This window comes from Bactrocera dorsalis, chromosome 4, assembly GCF_023373825.1.
Source record: "Bactrocera dorsalis isolate Fly_Bdor chromosome 4, ASM2337382v1, whole genome shotgun sequence".
Taxonomy (NCBI): domain Eukaryota; kingdom Metazoa; phylum Arthropoda; class Insecta; order Diptera; family Tephritidae; genus Bactrocera; species Bactrocera dorsalis.
Genome location: NC_064306.1, coordinates 4,855,174 through 4,878,837, shown reverse-complemented (window position 1 = coordinate 4,878,837; position 23,664 = coordinate 4,855,174). Strand labels below are relative to the sequence as shown.

The 23,664-nt window shown below is 34.1% G+C and overlaps 3 protein-coding genes and 2 non-coding genes across 11 annotated transcripts in view; 2 read left to right on the top strand and 3 right to left on the bottom strand.

Moving 5' to 3' along the window:
• The first annotated feature begins 88 nt into the window (after positions 1-88).
• Positions 89-1,508, top strand: LOC105232072 (uncharacterized). Its single transcript, XM_011213672.4, has one exon. It carries the CDS (start codon positions 212-214, stop codon positions 1,421-1,423), a length of 1,212 nt encoding a protein of 403 aa, XP_011211974.2. The 5' UTR covers positions 89-211; the 3' UTR covers positions 1,424-1,508.
• A 181-nt stretch (positions 1,509-1,689) lies between these two features.
• LOC115066571 (small nucleolar RNA Me28S-Am982) lies at positions 1,690-1,771 on the bottom strand. The gene has a single exon (XR_003846132.2). It is a non-coding gene; the product is annotated as a small nucleolar RNA Me28S-Am982 (small nucleolar RNA).
• A 320-nt stretch (positions 1,772-2,091) lies between these two features.
• Positions 2,092-3,278, bottom strand: LOC105232071 (60S acidic ribosomal protein P2). The gene is made up of 3 exons (XM_011213671.4): positions 3,120-3,278; positions 2,454-2,864; positions 2,092-2,270 (listed from the first exon to the last, which is right to left on the bottom strand). Exon 2 carries the CDS (start codon positions 2,861-2,863, stop codon positions 2,522-2,524), a length of 342 nt encoding a protein of 113 aa, XP_011211973.1. The 5' UTR covers position 2,864; positions 3,120-3,278; the 3' UTR covers positions 2,092-2,270; positions 2,454-2,521.
• Positions 2,338-2,417, bottom strand: LOC115066572 (small nucleolar RNA Me28S-Am982). Its single transcript, XR_003846133.1, has one exon. It is a non-coding gene; the product is annotated as a small nucleolar RNA Me28S-Am982 (small nucleolar RNA).
• Positions 3,279-3,801: 523 nt separating the features above from the next.
• The window catches only part of LOC105232069 (dynamin), a 41,118-nt gene continuing 21,255 nt past the window's right edge, over positions 3,802-23,664 (top strand). For 3 of the 7 annotated variants that reach the window (XM_029552816.2, XM_029552815.2, XM_049455385.1), the window contains exons 1-8: positions 4,653-4,837; positions 5,016-5,308; positions 19,368-19,441; positions 19,509-20,265; positions 20,346-20,462; positions 21,149-21,377; positions 21,464-21,621; positions 21,691-21,797. In XM_029552816.2, coding sequence (XP_029408676.1) covers positions 5,163-5,308; positions 19,368-19,441; positions 19,509-20,265; positions 20,346-20,462; positions 21,149-21,377; positions 21,464-21,621; positions 21,691-21,797 — 1,588 coding nt within the window. In that variant the 5' untranslated portion in view covers positions 4,653-4,837; positions 5,016-5,162. Of the gene's footprint in view, positions 4,135-4,652; positions 4,929-5,015; positions 5,309-19,367; positions 19,442-19,508; positions 20,266-20,345; positions 20,463-21,148; positions 21,378-21,463; positions 21,622-21,690; positions 21,798-23,664 lie in introns of those variants that run through there. The other 4 variants (XM_029552817.2, XM_029552818.2, XM_029552820.2 and 1 more) reach the window with 4 other exon arrangements.

The following is a 23,664-nucleotide window of genomic DNA, read 5'->3' as shown; positions in this document are numbered from 1 at the left end:
ATACGGAAATGTGAATACAAAATTTAACAAAACAAAATATATATTAATTGCAACACGGCACCCTGTTAACTATTTTTCCACCCTTAAAATTGTAAACAAATAAACAGCTGGTGTGTTTGTTACACTGCCTTGTAGCAATACGCTAGAAAATTAATTTACAACAGATTTTCTTAAATATATAATAAAAGATATTGCTGGTAACTAGGCTGCAATGTTACGAAATGTGCACCGCTGCAATCAGCACTTAATTCATATAGAATGGAGTTCGAAGGGATGTGCCCATATTTCAACCGCTTGTGGAGGTGTTTCCTATGCAAAGGCTGATAACATCAAGTTTCAGAGTAAGATTATAAGTAAACTTGTTGGTCATCGTATATCAGGAAGCAAAAAACGTTGGTATCCCAGTAATGACGTAAATACTTCGAATTCAACTAGACAACGTAACGCTGAGATGTTTAACAGTGCGCATATAACCAAATCCACTGGTAGTGGCGGTGGCAAAAATACAACACGTCGCATGGTGGTATTGAATAAATTGTTTATGAAACATATAACCGATCTCTTGGCAACTGGAGAAGCCTCAGAGTCTATATTAGGACGTGGTTTACAAGTGACACGCGTAAAGATCTCACCAGATTTTGCATACATTAACGTGTATTGGTTAGCTGGTGGTGAGCCGTTAGCAGATGCACAACTCGAATTGGAATTGCAACGTTGTAGTGGGCGTTTACGCCATGAATTGTCACAATTAATGTTAATGAGTGAAGTTCCACGCATTAAATTTGCTCGTGAGAAAAAATTGTCCAATATCGCACAAGTAGAAGGGTTGTTACGTACAATTGATTTTGGCCCTCAAGAAGAAACAGCTGAAGGAAGTACAGAAGCTGTAGGTGAACATGTCCAACACAATTTGGTGGCTAATCTAATGCAACGTGAATTTTATGGCAAAAATGACATACCCGTAGCAAATGAGAACAAGTGTGAAAACGAAGAAGAATTTCCTGAAATGCGACATGATGTACTTGGCCTAGATCATCAACATATCATGTCCAAAATATTGACAAAAATGCGTAAATCGCAACATGCTTGGGAACAGCATACACGAAAAGATACTACCCTTGTTAGTTCTAACGAAGCAGGTAATGCTGCGGAATCGCTAGAGCAAATTCAACAACAACTTACTCGAGCGGCAGAAAATTCAACAAGCTTTGAAAAGTTTCTGGCCAAAAGACGTGAACGTAAAAGTACGCCAGAGCGTAAAAGACACGATCGTGCATCTGAGTGGGTAGATGAGAGTGCTGAACAAGCTGCTTTGGAAGCAGCTGCTGCCACTGTGCTCACACCTGCGCAACGAAGGCTATTGGAGTCCGAAGATTATTTATTTGAAGATCAAGACGATAAACGTAATCCAAATGAGAAATAGAAATTGTGCAAACTGAAACAAGTTAGTAAATGCAATAACTAATTCATGTCGTTTAATAAAATAAATTTGTTATTTTAGTTTAAAATTCTTTCAATTCATTTATTTATATTTTAAAAATTAAACCTCAAAGCTGAAAAGAAATAGTAAAACGGTATGTTGATCGTATTGACCTCGTTGAGTAGCTGACCGACACGCTTTCCTGAAATAAACAAAAAAAAATATATTAGTATATATTATAGGTAAATACTGAAGATTTTTTATTATTTTATTTTAATCAGTTAAAAACTTATGCAACATCAACGTTTATTCTCAGTCGAAAGATGGTGAAAGTTTTATTCATCATAAAGTTAAAAAATGTAATTGTTTATCAAATTCACATTTTTTAAGCATATGCATGAATATACGTAATGCTCTTTTTTACTCACCGAAAAAAATAGCTATTTGTTTTGTTGCTCCAGTGAATAGCCATATGTTTGAAACAAGCGGTATTGATCCAGATTTCCTTTTCCAACGATTTGTTTGTTGACATATATCTATATAATGTGCTTGAAATTTAATTTTTCAAAATCCCTCACGTTCACATCTCCCTATACAATATAAAACCAACTTCTCCAACCAACATTTCTCTTAATGACCCTATCACCTATCATTTTAAATAAAAGCTGTAATTTAAACGTGTAAAACTTTACTTTCTTTTATTTCATGGAAATAAAATTCAACTATGTTGTATAGGTTGTCAGTTTGTAATTATCCTTACAAAAAACACAATTGTACTTTCTGCAAGGAAATCTACATTCATTTTAAACCCTCCCATGCTGACGTTGTTGACCGAAGCTTGAGCAGTAACCTGTAAGAGAAAAAATCCCAATTAGCAATTATGTACGCATTAATGCATATATAAAATATTTTGTTGTTTATTTAATCAGTGAAAACTTATGTGACATCAACGTTTGTTCTCAGTCGAAAGATGGTGAAGTTTAATTCATCACAGTGATGCCGAAATAATAGTAAAAATTTAACACTGACTCACCCTGAAGTTTTTGCACGTTTTTTTGTTGTACTAGCGATTGCCAGTGGACCCCGTTAAAAATGAATAGCTTATTCGAAGAGACCGAAGCCCATATCGTCGTCCTCGGACTCAGATTCTTCCTTCTTCTCCTCTTTCTTGGCTTCCTTCTTGTCGCCACCAGCATCAGCAGCACCACCAGCTGGAGCAGCTGCAGCAGCAGCGGCACCACCAGCAGGCATGGACGAGAGTTTCTCGCGACCCTGGGCAATCAATTCTTCAACGGACTTGCCGTTTAATTCCTTGACGACCTTGGTGAGGCGTTCGGAGTCAACTTCAATACCGACCGAGCTGAGGATCTTCTCGATATCGGCATTTTTGGGGTTTTCGGAACCGCCAAGAACAGCCAACAAGTATGCAGCCACGTAACGCATTCTATAAGCGAATATCAACAAATAATTTAGTAGAACACATCAAAGAGAAACTAATTGCGTATAACGCAAAAGTTTTCGCGCACACAATAACATATAAGCTACATATCAACAATTGCTGTTCAACTTTGAAGGAAATGCAACATTTTTATCTTATAAAATCATGAACATCTTGCACATATGTAAAACAATAACATATAAATATTATGCACTGTTAGTTGTGTTCGCGTTAGCTCTAATTTTTTTGCTATAAACTTACTTTTAAGTCCTTTTTTTCGACACGAAACGTGTACAGCACAAGAAAATACAACTTTCGTTTAAAAACTTTAGAACGAAAAGAACTCTGTCAGCTAGTTGACATTTAGAGGATACTTCCGCCTCTTCGCCACTGCACAGTAACTTGCGCTATTACTACACATAAGAGTTGCATTTCATTCTCATTTAGTTGTCAAAATTAGTGAAATAAATAAAATTAATTTAAAATAATTATAATTATATGGTATTTACATATGTTTTGCTGCAATCGCTTTAGAAATAAATATCGTAGTTATATATTAGGGTATTTTTTTTTTTTAATTTTCATAAAAATATTTATTAGATACATTCAGTTATAAATATGCGATGATCTATTACCCGTGGGTATACGTTTATAAATTATTGAACATTACAAGAATTGCTCTATAATGGGCCATAGAACTTTTAATATATTAAGAAATTATAATATATTTAAAAGTGTGTTGCAAAATTCAGACAAATGTAATTAATGAATATGTAAAAAAGAGATTTTGTAAAAGTAAATATAATACATAAATTTTATATTGTTTATAAAGTTATGATGAACACAAATTTTTACAAAAAAAAACTGATTACAATAAAACTGTCTAATTAATTTTTTTTGAAACTGATTGGTAAAGCCATAAAATTTATAAGCCCCTCAGTGGTAGCATTCTTTTTTCAGGTTAGCTTAGTTGCTAATTTTCTGCACCACCGTTGGTGTTTCTAAAAATTTTCTGTATAAACGATTTAGTAATTTCACAGTAATTGTAGAGAAAAAAATACGTTTTAAATGCAGAAGCATTTTGCATAAAACAAGTTAAAGTGACGTGACGTGTACTAGCATTTTGAATTTATACATTCCAATTAGATAAACAAAGCAAAATACATAGAAAACGGTAAATGACGAGTCACAAAAATTGTAACTAATAAATACGATCATAGAGTTTTTGCACATAGTGATGGTGTGAATTGGCCGTGAAATTGGTTGATAATCATATGTATGTATGTATGTGTGTAAAAATAAATGAACTTTTTTGAAAGAAAGAAAGTAAAATGCAGTTTTAGAAAAGACACTGCGGTGTGCTGAGGTAGAAAAAGCATTGTTCGATAGCCGAACTGCCATTATGAATCAGCGTCAGATAGCAGTGAAATACTAATTAACAGCTGGATTCGCTTTAATTCTACTCGTGTACGTAACTTGCGAGTTTTGCAATTTTCTAGCGCTTTTCCTAATAAAATACATCTGGTTTGGTGTATTTATGACACTTGTTTGTTGGATTGTGTTTCTTTTTTATTGCGTTAATTTTTTTTTTACGATTTTTGACAATTGGAATTATTTGTTTTGTATCTTCGTGTCATTTATTTATTTATCTGCTTTGTGTTGCTTTCTCTTGAATTACTCCTTGCCAACCTTTCGTTAAAATTGTCAAAACAAGAAGAAGCAGCTGTAAAAGTAGAATTAACGGATGAAAAAGAATGGTAACGTAAAAGCAATTGAAAGCAAGGAACGAAAAATCGAAATCAGTCGAGGGCGAATCAAAATCGTGATAGATACCAAAGAAGTGGATGTGAGGAAAGAACGTACAATTTTTTCTCCAATAATTCCATAAAGTGCTGAAAATTTTTCAAACTAATGAAATAAAATCAAATTAATAGAAAAATTATCGAAAAATTCTTGAAATAGCACTCAAGTTTTATAAAGTACGTGGTGACAAATAGTGTAGATATCAGACAAAAAAAGTGGTTAAGAAAAAGTGGGCGCAGTACATAAAATCGTAATCGCTAGTGCAGTGTATGCGAAAATTTCTGGACACCACAAAGTGATGTCTTGAAATTAACGAAATCGTAATAATGTTAATAGTAAAGTAATTTTTTATAGGTATAACACAAACGAATTAAGATAGAAAAAAATTAACAGTTACAACAAACGAATAACCCACAAACGTAGTCGCGCAGTAATCAGTGGCCGTAAGGCAGCCACTTTTCGAGTAAGGGCAGAGGCCCAAGCAGTACAACTACCAGCAAAATGGAGCAACTAATTCCAATCGTTAATAAGCTACAAGATGCATTCACGCAATTGGGCGTGCATATGCAGCTTGATTTGCCACAGATCGCTGTCGTAGGCGGTCAATCGGCCGGAAAGAGTTCGGTGTTGGAGAATTTCGTTGGCAAGTAAGTGTACACCAAAAGATAACATTAACTTACTTATGTATATGAACGTATATACTATATGAAGATATGACATATTGTATTTGAATAATCAATGAATTTGGCTGTGCTCCATGGGTCGCATGTGGGGCGGCATAAGATAGTTGGGTGATTGTGTCTGACTGGTGGGTTGGTAGGATCACTTTTAAAGGAAAAATGTACATTGTGTAGCGGTTATTATGCAGCAGGAAGCAAGACGTGATGGTGCCATGCGCAAACACTTATATATGTACTCGCACGCACGTTTGTCTCCTACTTCGACCACTTTGTACCGTATTTAGTTCAGTCTTGCTTTTGTGTTTCGGATTTTATTACGGCTTATTCTCCTGGCTGCTGCCTGAGTGGCCAAAACAGTAAACGAAAGCGAATTGTTTGAATATGTGGAAAAATCAATGTCTTTACATTTTATTTCCAGTTTTGTGTAACCAATTTATACACACTTCAAGGCTTATCAGTTACTACTTATTACTTCTAAGAGTAAAGGAAAAATGCAACTTCAGTACTTTTTTATTTATCACTAACACAGAATTTTTGTATGTTTTAATCTATGAATTTTTAAATATAAAGAATGTTCTATACATACACATATGCATACGTTCATTTTGCGTATCTTTCAGTTTTTTTCCCCCAATTGCTTTTTTGCTTTATGTTTTTGTTTCATTTTATTTATTTATTTTTGTAAAGTTTTTACTTTTCGTTAACATATTTCAACGCCTCTGTCTTTTGTGTTTTATTTAGACGCAAAAATTTCATCGTCGTGAATGTGTCCACAGTCTTGGTTTCTAGTTTCCATTGCTGTAAAAGAAGTTTTCGGTTTTAACTTTTCTTTGGTATTTACAGATAATTTTTTACTAAAATTTAATGATTTTTCCTGAACGCAAATACTAATTAAACTTTAGTATTTGGTTTTTTATTTGGAAATCTAATTCCTGCTAACCGTGTATTATTTTTAAATTCTTAGGTGCCTAGTTTGTTTCCATTAACCAATTGTTCTGTAAGTAATTGGTTTCTGCATCCGCATTCATAAACATTATCAAAAAGTGATAATAACATCTAATACAACCACAACAACACGAAACAAGTATATGTAAAACTGTGAACCCAAATTAAAAATGGTGTGTAAAAGAGGGAGTATTTCCACATATCATATACATATGTATTTTAAATCCCAAACAAAAATTTTAAATATTAATGAAGAGATATACGATTAATATAATAACAATGTTATGAAAAGGGTTAAATGAGACCAACAAAAAAAAAAAAATACAAAAACAAACTGCAAATACAGAAAAAAATTATCACAAACTAAGGGGGTGTTTACACATAGCGTATGCGCACTATCAGCTGACCAAAAAGGTCATGGCAGCAAGAAAGAGAGCGCTTGGGAGCACGCTTTCAAAGAGCGAACCTTAAATCGATGCAATGAAATCCACAATTGAGAGCGATTCGTATTTTATATTGAATTTATTTTTTTTTTTCAATTTTATTTTATATGCACTTTGAATATCGCACTCCTACGCTTTTTCGCTATTTCACACTATCCCTATTCGTATTAATGTTTCAGTGTTATCCTCCCTGTGGTGCTACGTGCGTAAATATCAAGTGTAATGCTGCCACTATGTGAAGTTTTCATTGACCTTTCGATGGAAAGCTACATATGAACATCCATCTATTGGCGCAAATGTACTTGTGTATGTAGGTAAAGTTTGATTATGTAAAGCAAACAAAGTCTCTGTTTTACTTTTTCTATTTAGAGAAAAGATCTCAAATTTTATCTAATCAATAATTAATCTATAATTATCTATCTAATTGGTTGATAAAATTCATTGGTTCGCCATTTATTGGCTTAAAAAAAAGTTGTAACCAAAAAATCCTTCGTTCAATAATTAGATAATGTTATTTTAAAGATGTGTACACAATTCGATCTAAACCGGTACATAACTTTTCGTAAAATCGTGTCCACTAACTTCAAAAATGGAGTTTTGAAAAAAAGAACGCATTATACCTGCGATATAGTTAGATTATATTATAATTAGGCGGTTAGAATTTTACTAGGATCGATTTAGAATTTTGGGAGAATGTTTTAAACATATTCTCTTATACTATTTAATAAAACAAAAAACCCCTTAACGGGTGAGTAATCTAAAAATAAATGACTGAGATATAAAAAGGTATATTTTAAAATGAGACTGTTAAATAACCAACCCCTCCGGTTTTAAATCACAAGATAATTTGCAACTGAAGGGGACTATGGCTATCCTTAGTCACCGAGCGAAAATTATCCCTTCCAATGTACTTATGTTTTCAGAGACAACGATCTGAGATTTCGCAAGGTTTTGTATAGAATTTTTTTTATTTGTTAGAAGTATCAGCTTCGGTGAAAGTGAATTTAACGTCTTTTTTTGTTTTTTTGTAAGTTTGAACGGCTCAATTTTTGTCGACATTGTTTTTTTTTATATTAATTTTCAACTGTGTGCTATAAAACTATTTTCAATTCTAATAATATTCTCTATTATATTATTTTTAAAATTTAACAGATCAAAAGCAACACCCAGAATTTTAGAATTTTTGGCATATTTTTCCATTATTATAGGAACTGTTATTTTCTTATCTTATGCTGTTGTATAATTTCAGACTCGCTTCAGTCGATAAAGTTTGCAAAAACAAATAAGTACGAGGCAACGAATGAAAATGTAATTTGGGAGTAATAAATTGCAATATTATCGATTTTGTTTGCATGACAATTAGGTTACGAGCACAGGCAACATACTATACATATAAACACGAGAAATTAAGTATGTAACTGCCAGAGTATTTACATAAAAAAACGAAAACGGGTATTAAAAGATTTGTAGAAGGCTCGCCGAACGAAAAAATGTTACCTGATATTTGTAAATAAATATCAAACAATGTTGGACTTCCTAAACAAAGAGAAGACTATGTTTGATGATAACGTTCTACCCACCATGATATAAAAAAACGAAACCTAGAAATTTTGTATTTAATATTTTAATTGGTTTTGGAACGATTTCTGTTACTCCTATTAGATGATGGATCTTAAGTATTTTTTTTAGTATAACAACTCTAAACTATGTGAATTATTATGTAATTAGAAACAAACATTTATACAAGGTGCGTTCCAAAGTAAACAGGAATCTGGGGCTCCTGGTGGCGCCATCTATATGTCGACTGGTGCGTTAGAATCTTCTATCTTCATCGATTGTCCAGTGAGAATTTCATGATATTTGTGTGTGCACGGTTTGTTCCGCACCAAAAATTGCTCAGAATCCAATATTCGAAGGACATCATTAAAGAAATTTATTTGACCAAAAATCACGTTTTAACCATTAACCACTCCGCGTATTCACCTGATATGGCACCGTGCGACTTCTTCCTTTTCGGAAAAATGCATTTGCCAATGAAAGGAAAGCTTTATGCAGACGTAGAGGCCATTCAAACGGCTTGCACCGGCATACTGGCGGCCATACCGGCCGACGAGCTAAAGCACTCGTTCGGCATGCTTTTGGACCGTGCGAAAAGCTGTATTGTAGCAGAAGGAGACTATTTTGAATAAAATAAATTGATTTTGAGGATAAAACCATTTGATATGTTTTTTTTAAGTCCTGTTTACTTTGGAACGCACTTTGTAAAACTATTATCTTGAAATAATATTCCCCACCCATTTTTTTTTTATCTACAATTTTCTTTTTTCATGTTCTGCTTTATTTACGTTCTTATCATTTGGCTTGTTTTCAAATTCATTTTCTACTAATCCGCTGGGATTTAAAGCAGCCTACTTATTTAATCACTGCGAGGAGGACTTAATTGCATACCTAACTCATTATGCTTGACAGCTAACATTCGGCATCCTCTTAGTTAAAAGCGAATAAACTGTTCGACCGAAATTTTGTTATATAAATGACATTTTTCCCTTTTCACTCGTATTCGTTTCTGTCTTAGGCAAGGTAAACAAAATATTGAACCAATTTGTTAAAAATCACTTGATATTTCTGACTTACGAAGTCATCAAAATATTAAGGAAAATGGGGCCGAGAGCCGAGAAAAAAGAAAAATATGTATACCATTGAATTCTGAGATGATGAGAGGCTATTGTTAAGCTTTTTCTGGCATTATCCCTTGTTATGTCTAGCGAAAAAACGAAAAATAGAATTCAATAACTATTGTGTTTGCGTAAATGATATCGCCGTATATAAATCCGATTCACTTTGGCTTGTATACATAATTGACGACGTATATAGAAGTCTCAAGTCAAATGTACGTTTTTTCTGTGTTCCTCATGGCCCCATCCTATCATTAAGAAAGGGAATTTTCCTCCAGCACAGACGGAATTCGAAGAAAGTAAGATTTCGTCAGGTGACTGCATTGTGAGCTTCTAACATTTTTTCATCTTCGCATTTAGATGCGCTTGGTCTTCTGAGTGCGTCTGTTCAAAACACACTTTAAGTTCACCAAATATTTTCGCTTCATTGCTTTTTTGCCGCAATTATGGCACACATCGTTTATTTTTTTAAGATAATTAATAATCGAGTACTTGACCGCCCGCCTGTCGACTTTGTGCAAGACTATAGCCAACAACGGTCATTTTTGGTTTCAGTTTTGCGCTTGCAGCGAAAATTTATGGTCAATGCGCTGGTGTATGAAGTAAAATAAAGCAGAAGCAGTATACAAATATCTGGGTCATTAACGTTAACGCTTGCTTTCGATTTATTGTAACTATGGAGGGGTTTGTAGTAATATTGTGCATAGTATAGTAATATTGTGTCATGTTCGTAGTAGTTAATACACACTTGGGTGCGCTAAAAGTTTTTCCTCAATGCCATTTGCGATTTTATCAATTGCTGAAAACAATTTTCTTTTATTGTTGCTATTTATGTTACTAAGTTTCTTTCAACTTGGCATTCTCTGTTAGCGATTTCCATATTTTCACTTTGTTTACATTGTTTTGTCATCACTGACATACACATTTTATTTGGTTTGGTTGCTTAGGATTTCAACATACAAATTCAAATATATTCCATTCCTATATTTTCCATACTTTTATTGTTATACACCTTATATTGCACCTATAAGCTGACAAGTATTCTTTCCTGCATTGCTGTTTTCATTTGTACAGATTATGCAAGACTTTGTGTGTTTGCACACTCACTTATGCTTGGATGAGAGCAACAGCGTTGTAGCTGTACTTGGAAAATTTTATACATAAAACATCCAGTCAACTCTGGCTAATATTATGCACATTTTGTAGGCTTTGCATCTGTCTTTCTTGCGCCTTTAAGTGCCCATCAAAATCTATTGTAACTGAAAATATTTTAAGGTTGGTAGCCCAAAACCCATAAAATGTCATAAATTTACTCTGCGGTTGGACTATGAGTAATGTTTATTACTTGCTACACATAAGTAAATTTAAATAAAAAAATACATAAAACATTAAATTTCCGTTATGCGGCAGTACTGCTATCTTTCAATATAGTATCAACATTTTTTTCTACATAAAAAATTTATTGCTTAAAGTAATTGCTACTACTTTATCGACCTGACGAGCCCATTCAATATTTCACAGTTTTAATTTAAAAAGTTTTAGTCTACATAAAAAACGGGCATAACATTTTTGCTTACTACTCCATAGATCTGCCAACACATTATATATTTTACATTTTTAATAAATATTCGAATTAAAAATTTTCGAACGAATCATATTTAATTCTCATTCAAATTAACTACCCTATTCTTTAATAACGTGTAATATAGATTTTCCTTAAAAATAGTCGCATCAGCAGAGGTTAGAATATTTCAATTTTCGGTATTTAAAATTTCGGTTCTTGTGGTCGCCTTTGTTGTTGTTGTAGCGGCATACACATTTCCGAAGTAATTTGCAGGAATGCTGCCGAATTGACAGTGCTTAGTCTGATAAAAATCCGAGTCCGTTCCCGCTATGTAGATCCGACTTTCTTTAAAACGAGAGTTTGTTAGGTGTTTAACTATTATCCGCTATTCGTTGCATATTCCGCCGGCTTGTCTTCTACTCTCGACTCCTGTAAACCTCTCCATCCACATTTTTTCAAAATATCTCACATTTTATAACCTTCCAAATCGTTATTTTAAATATTTTATGTTTTACGTGAATTATGCTTTCTTTCTTCTCATCATTATTGGCCCTCATTCTTTTGTGAGTTTCAACTGCTCTTTGATTGCCGTACGTGATCGCTGATGATCGCATATTGTTGATTTGTATTCGTGTATTCGCAGTTGTTTCCAACATTTATTATTTAAATTTCCATTTTCTTGGGGCTACGGTCATGTCTTCTCACATGTTTATCAACGTTCTTCTCGCCAAACATGGAGGTTTCCAAAAGCTTACACAAAGCAAGATATTTGCTGCCGGCTGAAGTTATTAAAAAAAACGGTCTACACTGGAAACAATGAGCGCTGCTTGCAACGTTTTTGTATGTATAAAGAGTCAGCCAATATAATTACTAGTTTTGTTCTTTTTACCCTTTTTATATTGTTTTACGCGGCAACGGTGTCTCTTTTGACAGTTTGACCGGTTTTTTTTGCCTTTTTTGTTCGTCCGCAACTAACCTCTGTCGATTTTACATTACCTTAACATTCGTTACGCGCGTGAGTCATTTGAATGATGTGATTTAACTATTCCTAAAACGTGTTAAGTTTTAGTGTACCGCTTGTGGGTAATGGAGTAATGTTTAGCTCGCATCTTCAATATGTTTTTCTACGCCAGACTGATAGAGAAAAGACTCGTTTAAGGTATATGAAATAATGATCATGAAAATGATTATTTGTAGATTGAACCCGAACGTGAGGTTTTGCCATACTATTTTTCGATTTATAAAATTATAAAATCGTTAATTTGGGTACCAACTCTACCAATTTGCTGAAAGTACTGGTCCAACGTTTCAGCTGTTTAAGAACTCCTCTTCTCACAACTAAAAGAAATTTAAATTAGAACAAGAATGAATGTTTAATGTCTTCAATTGACTCAAAACGGTTTCTCCGGAGAGTTTGTTGAATAGCCAGAAGTCACACGGAGCTAAACCGGTTGGTGTGCACGATATTGGTTGAAAATTCGGCGAAAAACTCATGAAGAATCAATTCATTATGCGACGGTACATTAGTTATGGTGGTGCAAAAACCAAGCGCTATCGGGCCCTAATTCCATCTTCTTTTTACGGATAGCTTTGCGCAAACGACGCATAACCATCAAATAGTTTTCTTTGATGATAGTTTGGCCGGTCCTAAGGAATTCGAAGTGCACCACGCCTCGATAATCGAAGAATCCGATTTGATGTGTTTTTTCGGTTTCGGCTCAACTTTGCCACGATATTCGCCCGATTGATCATCGGTTTCCATAAGGGTCTTGATAAATCGAAGTACATCCCATTCGCAAAGAAGACCGCCAGCGCTGGTATAATAGTTAGAATTTATTTAATATACCAGACCCTGTAATAAACAAAACTATACTGACGTTTGCTCAAGTTCGTCGACCGAAGATAAATATACATACTTGTATAAATAGAAAATATTTAATGTATTACACACACGTTAGTGACGGTAGAGAAAATAGAACCTTAGAGGTCACTTAGGTTCTGACATCGAAAACATGTCTCTGAGTGAAATTATCACAAAAACAACCGTTAGTAATAAAAATGTCAGACAGACAGATGAAAATAACAGAAAGGAAAAATAAAAAAGTTGAACTAAAACCTAAAACCAAGCATAAAGAAAGCTAATGAAGCCAAAAGTTAGAGGAGAGAATAAGAAACAAGTTGAAAGGAAATATATTTATTAGAGCGACATACAGCCCTACATCATACATATAAATTAAATTCGGAGAAAAATAGACAAACACAAACTAAAAACTTGTTTTGGGTGATAAACGGGGGATTTTTTTGTGATTTTTTCTATCAGTGAGGAAAATTATATGATTAGCAAATGAAATACTTGTGGTACTTAACCAAAATGGCTTATAAAGCGGTGAGTCAACTTTTAGCGCATTCCGTAGAGAGCATAGATGTTAAAGTATTTTCCACAAGTCATTATCAATTATGTCCTTTTTTGGCAATAACGCAATTTTCAATGAGTTCAATGCTCAGAAGTACACTTGCTGAAGTTTGCGATTGCGCGTATGACTCATAACGGTAAAATATTTTAGGGGTATACATATACATACATATTTAATAAAGCCAAATATAATGTTTTATCAGTAATTGTCAACTCCCTAGTAATTAATGATAGCATAAAAGAATTTAAATTGTTTTGTTGACTCGACGAAAGGTAAACTCGATGAAAGGTAAAAATTACATGCACTTTTTTTTGGTATAATATTTAATTTGGACATTTTTAAAAATTAAAAAACGTAAAGCAAATTTGCATAAAAAATAAGCCAACAAGCGAGATCGCTTTCTATTTTTGTTTATCAAATTTTTTATGCTGATAAGATGCCTAAGGAAATATTGAAAAAAAATGTTTAAGTATGCTTCACTTACTTAAAATCTTTTTTGCACCCGATAAGAGGAAATCAAAAATATCGCAAAGTAATTGAACTCAAGTGTTTTTGTATTCACCCAACAAAATGATTCATTTAAATTAAACTGTGCTAGTTGTGGACGATCTTCCATCCTTTAGCATTAGAAAACAAGTAGAAAAACATGGCATCAACACTTCACTTAACATCAACTCTGTTAATTCACATGGCTTCCAGCCAGCCATCTCAACAGCATTTCTTATATAGAGTCAGCTGCTAGAAGCGCGACACTTTATATTGTATGACATCATAACTTCACTTCACACCAACTCACTCAAGTCAGATGGCTTCCACCTAGCCACCACAACAGCATTTCTTATATAGAGCCTGCTCCCAGAAGCGCGGCAATTTGCATAACATGGTATCAACACTTCACTTAACATCAACTCTGTTAATTCACATGGCTTCCAGCTAGCCATCCCAACAGCAATTTGCATAACATGGCATTAACACTTCAGTTAACATAAACTCTGTTAATTCACATGGCTTCTAGCTAGCCATCTCAACAGCATTTCTTATATAGAGCCGGCAGCCAGAAGCGCGGCAATTTGTATAACATGGCATCAACATTTCACTTAACATTAACTCTGTTAATTCACATGGCTTCCAGCCAGCCATCCCAACAGCATTCCTAATATAGAGCCGGCAGCCAGAAGCGCGGCAATTTGTATAACATGGCATCAACACTTCACTTAACATTAACTCTGTTAATTCACATGGCTTCTAGCTGGCCATCCCAACAGCATTTCTTATATAGAGCCGGCGGCTAGTAGCGCGGCAATTTGCATAACATGGCATCAACACTTCACTTAACATAAACTCTGTTAATTCACATGGCTTCTAGCTAGCCATCTCAACAGCATTTCTTATATAGAGCCGGCAGCCAGAAGCGCGGCAATTTGTATAACATGGCATCAACACTTCACTTAACATAAACTCTGTTAATTCACATGGCTTCTAGCTGGCCATCCCAACAGCATTTCTTATATAGAGCCGGCGGCTAGTAGCGCGGCAATTTGCATAACATGGCATCAACACTTCACTTAACATAAACTCTGTTAATTCACATGGCTTCTAGCTAGCCATCCCAACAGCATTTCTTATATAGAGCCGGCAGCCAGAAGCGCGGCAATTTGTATAACATGGCATCAACATTTCACTTAACATTAACTCTGTTAATTCACATGGCTTCCAGCCAGCCATCTCAACAGCATTTCTTATATAGAGCCGGTGCTAGTAGCGCGGCAATTTGCATAACATGGCATCAACATTTCACTTAACATTAACTCTGTTAATTCACATGGCTTCTAGCTGGCCGTCCCGACAGCATTTCTTATATAGAGCCGGCCGCTATTAGCGCGGCAATTTGCATAACATGGCATCAACACTTCACTTAACATCAACTCTGTTAATTCACATGGCTTCCAGCCAGCCATCTCAACAGCATTTCTTATATAGAGCCGGTGCTAGTAGCGCGGCAATTTGCATAACATGGCATCAACATTTCACTTAACATTAACTCTGTTAATTCACATGGCTTCTAGCTGGCCATCCCAACAGCATTTCTTATATAGAGCCGGCGGCTAGTAGCGCCGCAATTTGCATAACATGGCATCAACACTTCACTTAACATCAACTCTGTTAATTCACATGGCTTCCAGCTAGCCATCCCAACAGCATTTCTTATATAGAGCCGGCAGCCAGAAGCGCGGCAATTTGTATAACATGGCATCAACACTTCACTTAACATTAACTCTGTTAATTCACATGGCTTCTAGCTGGCCATCCCAACAGCATTTCTTATATAGAGCCGGCGGCTAGTAGCGCGGCAATTTGCATAACATGGCATCAACATTTCACTTAACATTAATTCTGTTAATTCACATGGCTTCTAGCTGGCCATCCCAACAGCATTTCTTATATAGAGCCGGCGGCTAGTAGCGCGGCAATTTGCATAACATGGCATCAACACTTCACTTAACATAAACTCTGTTAATTCACATGGCTTCTAGCTGGCCATCCCAACAGCATTTCTTATATAGAGCCGGCGGCTAGTAGCGCGGCAATTTGCATAACATGGCATCAACACTTCACTTAACATAAACTCTGTTAATTCACATGGCTTCTAGCTGGCCATCCCAACAGCATTTCTTATATAGAGCCGGCGGCTAGTAGCGCGGCAATTTCACATAACATCGATTCAGCCTTTCCAACACTTTTTTATATAGAGCTGGCGCCCAGAAGCTTTCCAAATTGCTTCGCAGCAAGCCCTTAAAAATACTTTCTTATGTAGAGTCGAAAGCTAGAGGCCCGTCATTTCAGATCACATTAACGGGTCAAGAGTCAGATATTCCGATCCTGTTTAAAAATAAATATTTTTCACATCCGAATTAAAGTGCCTACGTAATTTTAAATTTTACCAGCTTTCTGTTTCAAACACACCGGCTGAGGTCTCCTATTCACTCGGGAACTCTTAATTTATTATTTAATAATTTGATTCAGTTTCGATTGACGTCGATCTTAATTGATTTCGCTTGCAACACCTGCAGTATAATTCATTATTCCTTTTGTTCTATGTTCCTTTCCTGTTCTTAACATATTGCTCTGGTCATTTGATATTGGCAGTGGTGAAAGGAAAAGGGGCACAAACTCAGCTTGGCAGCTGTTATGGTGAGCCCAACGTAATTTCCTGCTGTCGCTAACCTTGCTTATGTACTATAAACTTATGCACCATAATCGATGACACCTGTGCAAAAAAATTGCTGTCGATTTGTCGACCCAATGTACTCGTACTTTATCTCGGATCACTTTCTGCTATTGCTATTTCTTATCTATGTATGTATATGATTCTTATTACTTTTTTGTTACGTACATACCTTGCCATATAAATATGTATGGTATACTTGTGTTACAATGTTTTTGTACATGTTTGTGTATAAATAATTTGATATGGCTGTTTACTATGTATCAATGTTTGCATAGTTTTGATTTTTATATATACATACAGACATACTTTCATACACTTCCATTATGCAATGCGACGTCAATTAGTGTGTAAAGCCAATACACCTTCTATGGCCATAAATACAAAAGGGGACGCCAGCCGTCAACAAACTAGCAACAAAAATGACACTTTGAACACTGCTTGTACAAACATTTTATCGAGTATATGTGACAAATTAGTGGACTTATGTCAGATTAGTTGAAGAGCGACTGAAAAAAAGTTATAAATAAAACGAAGTAGGTTAGATAGTAGTTATAAGGCAGTTAGCATGAAAAAATCCCATAAAATTCAATAGTATTAAAGTTTTGAGATCAAATCGACTTATCTAAATGAAATTAATTGATTTTAATAAAAATAATGGCATGTACGGCTAGCATAATAGGGTATAAAAATATCGTTATTTTGGTATACTAATCCATACTAAATTTCGTGAAGATATCATCCTAAAAAAATCTTATACACAAGAAGTTTTTTTTGATCGATCAGTCTGTATGCTATAATGGTCCGATCGGCTCGCAACGTCGATTATTTCATAGGATTACCGACTCTTTATTTTGGGTGACACAAACTTCGGGGTAAATTAAGTAATTCCTTGCAGCGACATGAAACGTTTCCGATACCGTTCAGGTAACGTCAAATTGATTGAGGGGCTGTGGTGGGAACGGACTTCTAACGAACTCTGTTGTTGTTGCTGTAGCAGCAGCTAACATTCCTCACATATATTTTGGGAATGAGTCGAGACTATCAAAGTCCTTATTCGAAGAAAATCCGGATCCGTTCCGGTTACGTTGAACCAACTGTGGGAAGGGATTCAGCTTAAGTAAAAAGTCGACAAGCATTCTCCGTCAATTTCACGACAGTGGGGTCTACATAGCCGGAACGGACCCTGATTTTTATCCGCCCAAGAATTGTCGAATCGGCAGAAAAACAACAACACTTCGCTTTCTATGTTTTTCACTTTGGTCTCATAAAAAGCTCCATCCGTTACTATTATTTGAATTCCAGAGTATCTTTACATATACATATACATATACCGTCTGTTACCCCGTTTCCGAATATTTCCCTCGATAATTAAAAGTAGAGAAACGCTTTTAGAAAAAACTCAGGTCTAGAAAAGCGCAAAAGTTGTCATTTAACGGCAAAAAAGGTTGTCTGTCTCCTCGTTTTACAGAAGTGTCTGTCCAATATCTTTTGAAGGGAATGACGTTCTGTCGACTTTGGGTCTACCTTAACTCTACTCACATTTGAATAGTTCGAACCTTTTAAGTTTAGGTTCTGCAAGTTTAAACGTTATGCCATTACACAGGGCCGGTGCACTTACCGAGACTGACGTCCCTTGTATTGACTGCCAATTCGTTGTTCCTCCAGCAGTGGCGTCGAATATAATTTTTGTTAAAATCATATTGCTTTAGTTAGAGAATAGCTGTTTGACTTAAAAGAAGCTCTGATTACCGCCAGGCCAAGAACTAAGTCCAGAAACTAAGCTTATGTCTGAAGTTCTCTGCAGATATGCAGAAGTCCAATTGCTTTTTTAAGAATGCTGCTGAGAAATATTACCTACCTACGCTAAAGACTATTGCCATTGTTTATACAACAACTGCAAAAACAAAACATTTTTATCCGGCTTACCGCGTACATAATTAAGCGTAAAGAAAAAACAAATATTGCCAAATTTGAAGTGAAATTTACTACATGTCAAAGATCACTGAAACCCGAGGGTATGTCCGCGGAGAATTTCTTAAATTTTCGTTAATTAACTTCACATGTACATATAATCCAAGAATATACTAGTCGCGCGAAGAAAGTAAGCATTTGTGGTGTATTGAACTTTAAACTCGAAAGTCAGATGGATTACAAGTTTAGTTTTTGCACTGTAAACAAAAAGAAAAGCCGTTAAGCGAACGGGAAATGTGTTTAAAACCTATAAGTCATTGTATAGCGACCAGTTAGACTTTGAAGTAAAGGCTGAATAGCAGTAAATGTACACAGCTGATGGGCATTTATACAATTACAGGAGTATATATCAGTTAGCTGTCAGCTGTCTAATTTGTTGATGATGTTATGTTTTTAAACCAACGCTGCTGGTGCACAGCAACAGCTCCTCAAGCGACTGATAAATCATTTCACACGCCGCTTAAACTTTGTTTCTCTAATTAGTCTGTTGCATGCGCTGGACTTTTAATGATTCGATGCGTCATAGCGACACCCACAATCGCAAGCTGTGCATGTATGTGTATGTTTGCGTTAATAAAGAAAACGAACGTATCGTGCTGGCACTAATTGCGAATACAGCTTTTCAGCGGAAAATATTTTCGATAAATATATTTCATTACTCAATTGAAATTAAAGTTCTCTGTTAAATAATAATTGAAATACGAAAAAAAAGTTTCTTAAAAATGTTTTTCGCTTATTTAGTACGATTTTATGAAGACTAAATTGATTATTTTTTTCCTTTGCAGAGATTTTTTGCCTCGTGGTTCAGGCATTGTAACACGTCGTCCATTGATCTTACAGTTGATTAACGGCGTTACCGGTAAGTTAGGGATATATTATTTTGTTTTGATTATCACTCAAAACCTACTTATACTTTACCCGCACAGAACATGGTGAATTTCTGCATTGTAAGGGTAAGAAATTCACCAGTTTCGATGAGATCCGTAAAGAGATCGAGGATGAAACGGATCGTGTAACTGGCAGTAATAAGGGCATATCTAATATACCAATCAATTTGCGTGTCTACTCACCACACGTACTCAATCTGACACTCATCGATTTGCCTGGTCTAACCAAGGTAGCGATCGGCGATCAGCCCGCAGATATTGAACAACAAATTAAAGGAATGATCTTTCAATTTATACGCAAGGAAACTTGTCTCATTTTGGCTGTAACGCCAGCTAATACAGATTTAGCCAATTCGGATGCATTGAAATTGGCCAAAGAGGTCGATCCACAGGGTGTGCGCACAATTGGTGTGATCACTAAACTCGATCTTATGGACGAAGGCACAGATGCGCGTGATATTTTAGAAAATAAATTATTGCCACTGCGACGCGGCTACATTGGTGTGGTGAATCGCTCACAAAAAGATATTGAGGGACGTAAGGATATTCATCAAGCCTTGGCGGCTGAACGCAAATTCTTCCTTAGTCATCCATCTTATAGACATATGGCCGATCGTTTGGGCACCCCATACCTACAGCGTGTGCTCAATCAACAGTTGACTAATCATATTCGTGATACGCTTCCCGGTTTGCGTGATAAATTACAAAAGCAAATGTTGACATTGGAAAAGGATGTGGAACAATTTAAGCACTTCAGACCTGACGATCCTAGCATTAAGACAAAGGCGATGTTACAGTAAGTTGGCCTCAATACTCGTAGTTATTGAATGTGAACTCGTATTGCTTATGTACTAATTTATTTATTTCACCAATTAGGATGATCCAACAATTGCAGTCAGATTTTGAGCGTACCATTGAAGGTTCCGGTTCAGCTTTGGTCAATACAAATGAACTATCTGGTGGTGCTAAAATCAATAGAATTTTCCATGAACGGTGAGTTACTAGGGCTTTAAAACTGATTATGACTTATTTTTAAAACTGAAAAATTCTGTTTGTTCGAAAAAATAGTATTCTTCGAAATCGAAGATTAAGTTTTTTCGTAGAAGGAAAAGTCCGAAAGTATAATTTCTAAAGTAAAATTTGTCCAAAATATGTTTCTCGAATATTTTTCGAAATTAATTTTTTCGACGTTAGATTTTTCTGGCGGTGTTAAAATCAATAGAATTTTAGAAAAACGGTTTTCCACGAATTAGAAGAATTAACAAAGTTTTTTGTTCGAAAAAATATTATTCGAAATGAAAGTTTCGAACGTTTTATTTCTAATGTAAGATTAAAAAAAAAAACTTTTTATAATTAAATTTTTATGTGAGTAGAGCACGATATTTGTAATTTTTAAATTAATTTTTTTATCGAAAAAATATGATTCTTTTAAATTGAAAATTCAGTGATTTCAATGGATTATTCGATTTGAAAGAGATTTTTTTTCTAAATAATCCTTTTCATCAATTTTTTGAAATTAAACTTTTTTGAAAATTAAATTTTCAAAGTTCATTTTTCGAAATTCAACTTTTTCGAAAATTTAAATTTCAAAGTTAATTTTTCGAAATTGGATATTTTCAAATTTATTGTCTACTACACCATTTCTAATACTATTTTCGCAATTATTTACCAATTTTCAGTTTACGTTTCGAGATTGTAAAAATGGCTTGTGATGAAAAAGAATTACGTCGCGAAATCTCTTTCGCCATTCGTAATATACATGGTATTCGTGTGGGCCTGTTCACACCCGACATGGCCTTCGAGGCGATTGTCAAGCGTCAAATTGCACAATTAAAGGAGCCGGTCATCAAGTGTGTCGATCTAGTCGTACAGGAATTGTCCGTTGTGGTGCGCATGTGCACAGATAAGGTATATCTATTTTTTTTATCCTCTATATATTTTTTGTCATAATTGCATTGTTAAAAAAATAAATTTCGATATCAATCTTTCTTCAGATGTCACGCTATCCACGCTTGCGTGAGGAAACCGAACGCATCATCACTACACACATACGCCAGCGTGAACAGTACTGTAAGGAACAAATCCTGTTGCTCATCGATTTCGAATTGGCCTACATGAATACCAATCATGAGGATTTCATTGGCTTTGCAAAGTGCGTAGTTATACAAAATACCACAATTAATATGTTTTTAAATCTAACTATTTGATTATTTTGTTTTAGTGCTCAGAATAAATCTGAAAATGCCAACAAGACTGGCACACGCCAGTTGGGCAATCAGGTTATACGCAAAGGCTATATGGTCATACAAAATTTGGGTATTATGAAAGGTGCGTAAACTATATAATGATTTTTTTTCTACATTTAATGTAAATAATTTAAGCGTAGCTTAGTTTTTACGTCATGCCACAAATCGTGCAGTGTCTACTATTATCGATTGTTGTTGTTTTGTATAAATCTAACGTATATTATTAATTATAAGTCTATTGTGGTTGAATTACATAGCTTGGTTCGGGTGTTGAGAGGTTCGTGTGCTTGTGTGGTTGTGAGCTGATAGTTATTGTAATTTTATGTAAATTATAGGTTTGTTTAGGTATCAGTAAGTTTTTGTTGTATTTGTGTTTATATGACTGCTATTCGAAGTTTTTTGCATTGTTTATTTTCATTAGTTAATAATTTCTATTGAAATTGTTATGATAATTAAGTAAGGTACATTCATTGTGGGTATAATATACAATGAATTGTGCAAATAACCGTTACTTAATCAGAATTTGTTGTATTTATCTTTAATCCCAAATATCGGATTGAAAAATTAAAGTACAATTTTAATATAAACATTCGAAAAATGGTAAAGAAATATTAATCCTAAGTTTCTAATTATAAATAAAAATTTGTTTTTTAAATTTTCAATTATTTCGCACTTGTGTGCTGCGTATTCTACCAATGTGGTTATCTTTGTAAAGGAAAGCTTATTTTAAATTAATTGCAGTGTTTTGTTTTACTAACATTTAATTACATCCTTTTAAATATAGTGTTTCATAAGAAATTTGTAAATCTCTCCTAATTATCCCTTTTCATTTTTTCGATAGAAAATTCGATATAATAAATAACAATTAAGTCGGAGTTTTACATTAAAAATTATTTTATAAATTGTTTATTACGCTGATCTTGGGTTTAACATTAAAAATTATTTTATATATTATTTTCCAATCTGATTTTGAGATTAAAATTGAAAATTTTTGATTTCGTAGTTTGGATTAATAATTAAATTTTCTATAACTAATTGCATAATGTTTGCAAATATTTGTCGAAATTAAGTATATTTATCTAGCTACTAGTTTAACACTTAAGTTATACTTACTTAAAGCTACAAAATATCAATCTAAACTAATATTTAGTTTTCAGAAACAGTACATAACTCTTTGTTTATACTTAGGGTTCACAAATTTGTAAAAGTCTTTTGACCACTCTTTATTATTTACGTAATTATACACTTATATTCTCATTAATTTTTAATTTTTTTTTAGCTTTATTCAAAAACATTTAGTACTAAAAAATAGAGCTATGACGATAGCTGAATATAATTTATTATATTATTTTTTGTAACACCTAATTGCTGTACTTCACATTTTTTATGCAATTGTAGTATTTTTTTTTTCTTCTATTCAATTCTAGTGTTTTTTAAAAGGTTATTCTAGAAAAGTTTTTATAAGTACTATTTGGAAATACATTTTTTCTCTTTACAAATATATAAAACTTTTTTTCTTATTCGCTCCGTAATCGCTTCACTGTTCGTTCTCAGTTTTTGTGTGCGTCTACTTAATTTAAATTAAAAATTGCATGTTTTAATTTATGTATTTAGTTTTCTATGTTTATTTTAATTATCTGTCTCTCCTACTCCTATGTTTATGATTTTCTTTATTCATTTTTGTAGCATTGAAGCGATTTTTGCCACAAATTCTTGGTTCGTATAATGCTCGATATATTTTTAAAAGTTTTCTACAAGAATTTAATTTTAATAATTGCATTTTCCGTTGCAACTGTTTCTTCTCCTCTTGTAATTTGTTCTCGATTTATGTGTACTAAATAAAACAAATGTTGTCACTAGTATTGTGTTTGCGTTTTTACTGTTATTAATATATAAAATTTTATGTTTATATAAAGCGAAATTTTATGAATCTATATAATTTATAATTA

What these genes read in the sequence shown, in the direction of transcription:
- LOC105232072 (XM_011213672.4), top strand. Translation starts at nt 212, where the DNA reads ATGTTACGAAATGTGCACCGCTGCAATCAGCACTTAATTCATATAGAA.
- LOC105232071 (XM_011213671.4), bottom strand. Translation starts at nt 2,863, where the DNA reads ATGCGTTACGTGGCTGCATACTTGTTGGCTGTTCTTGGCGGTTCCGAA.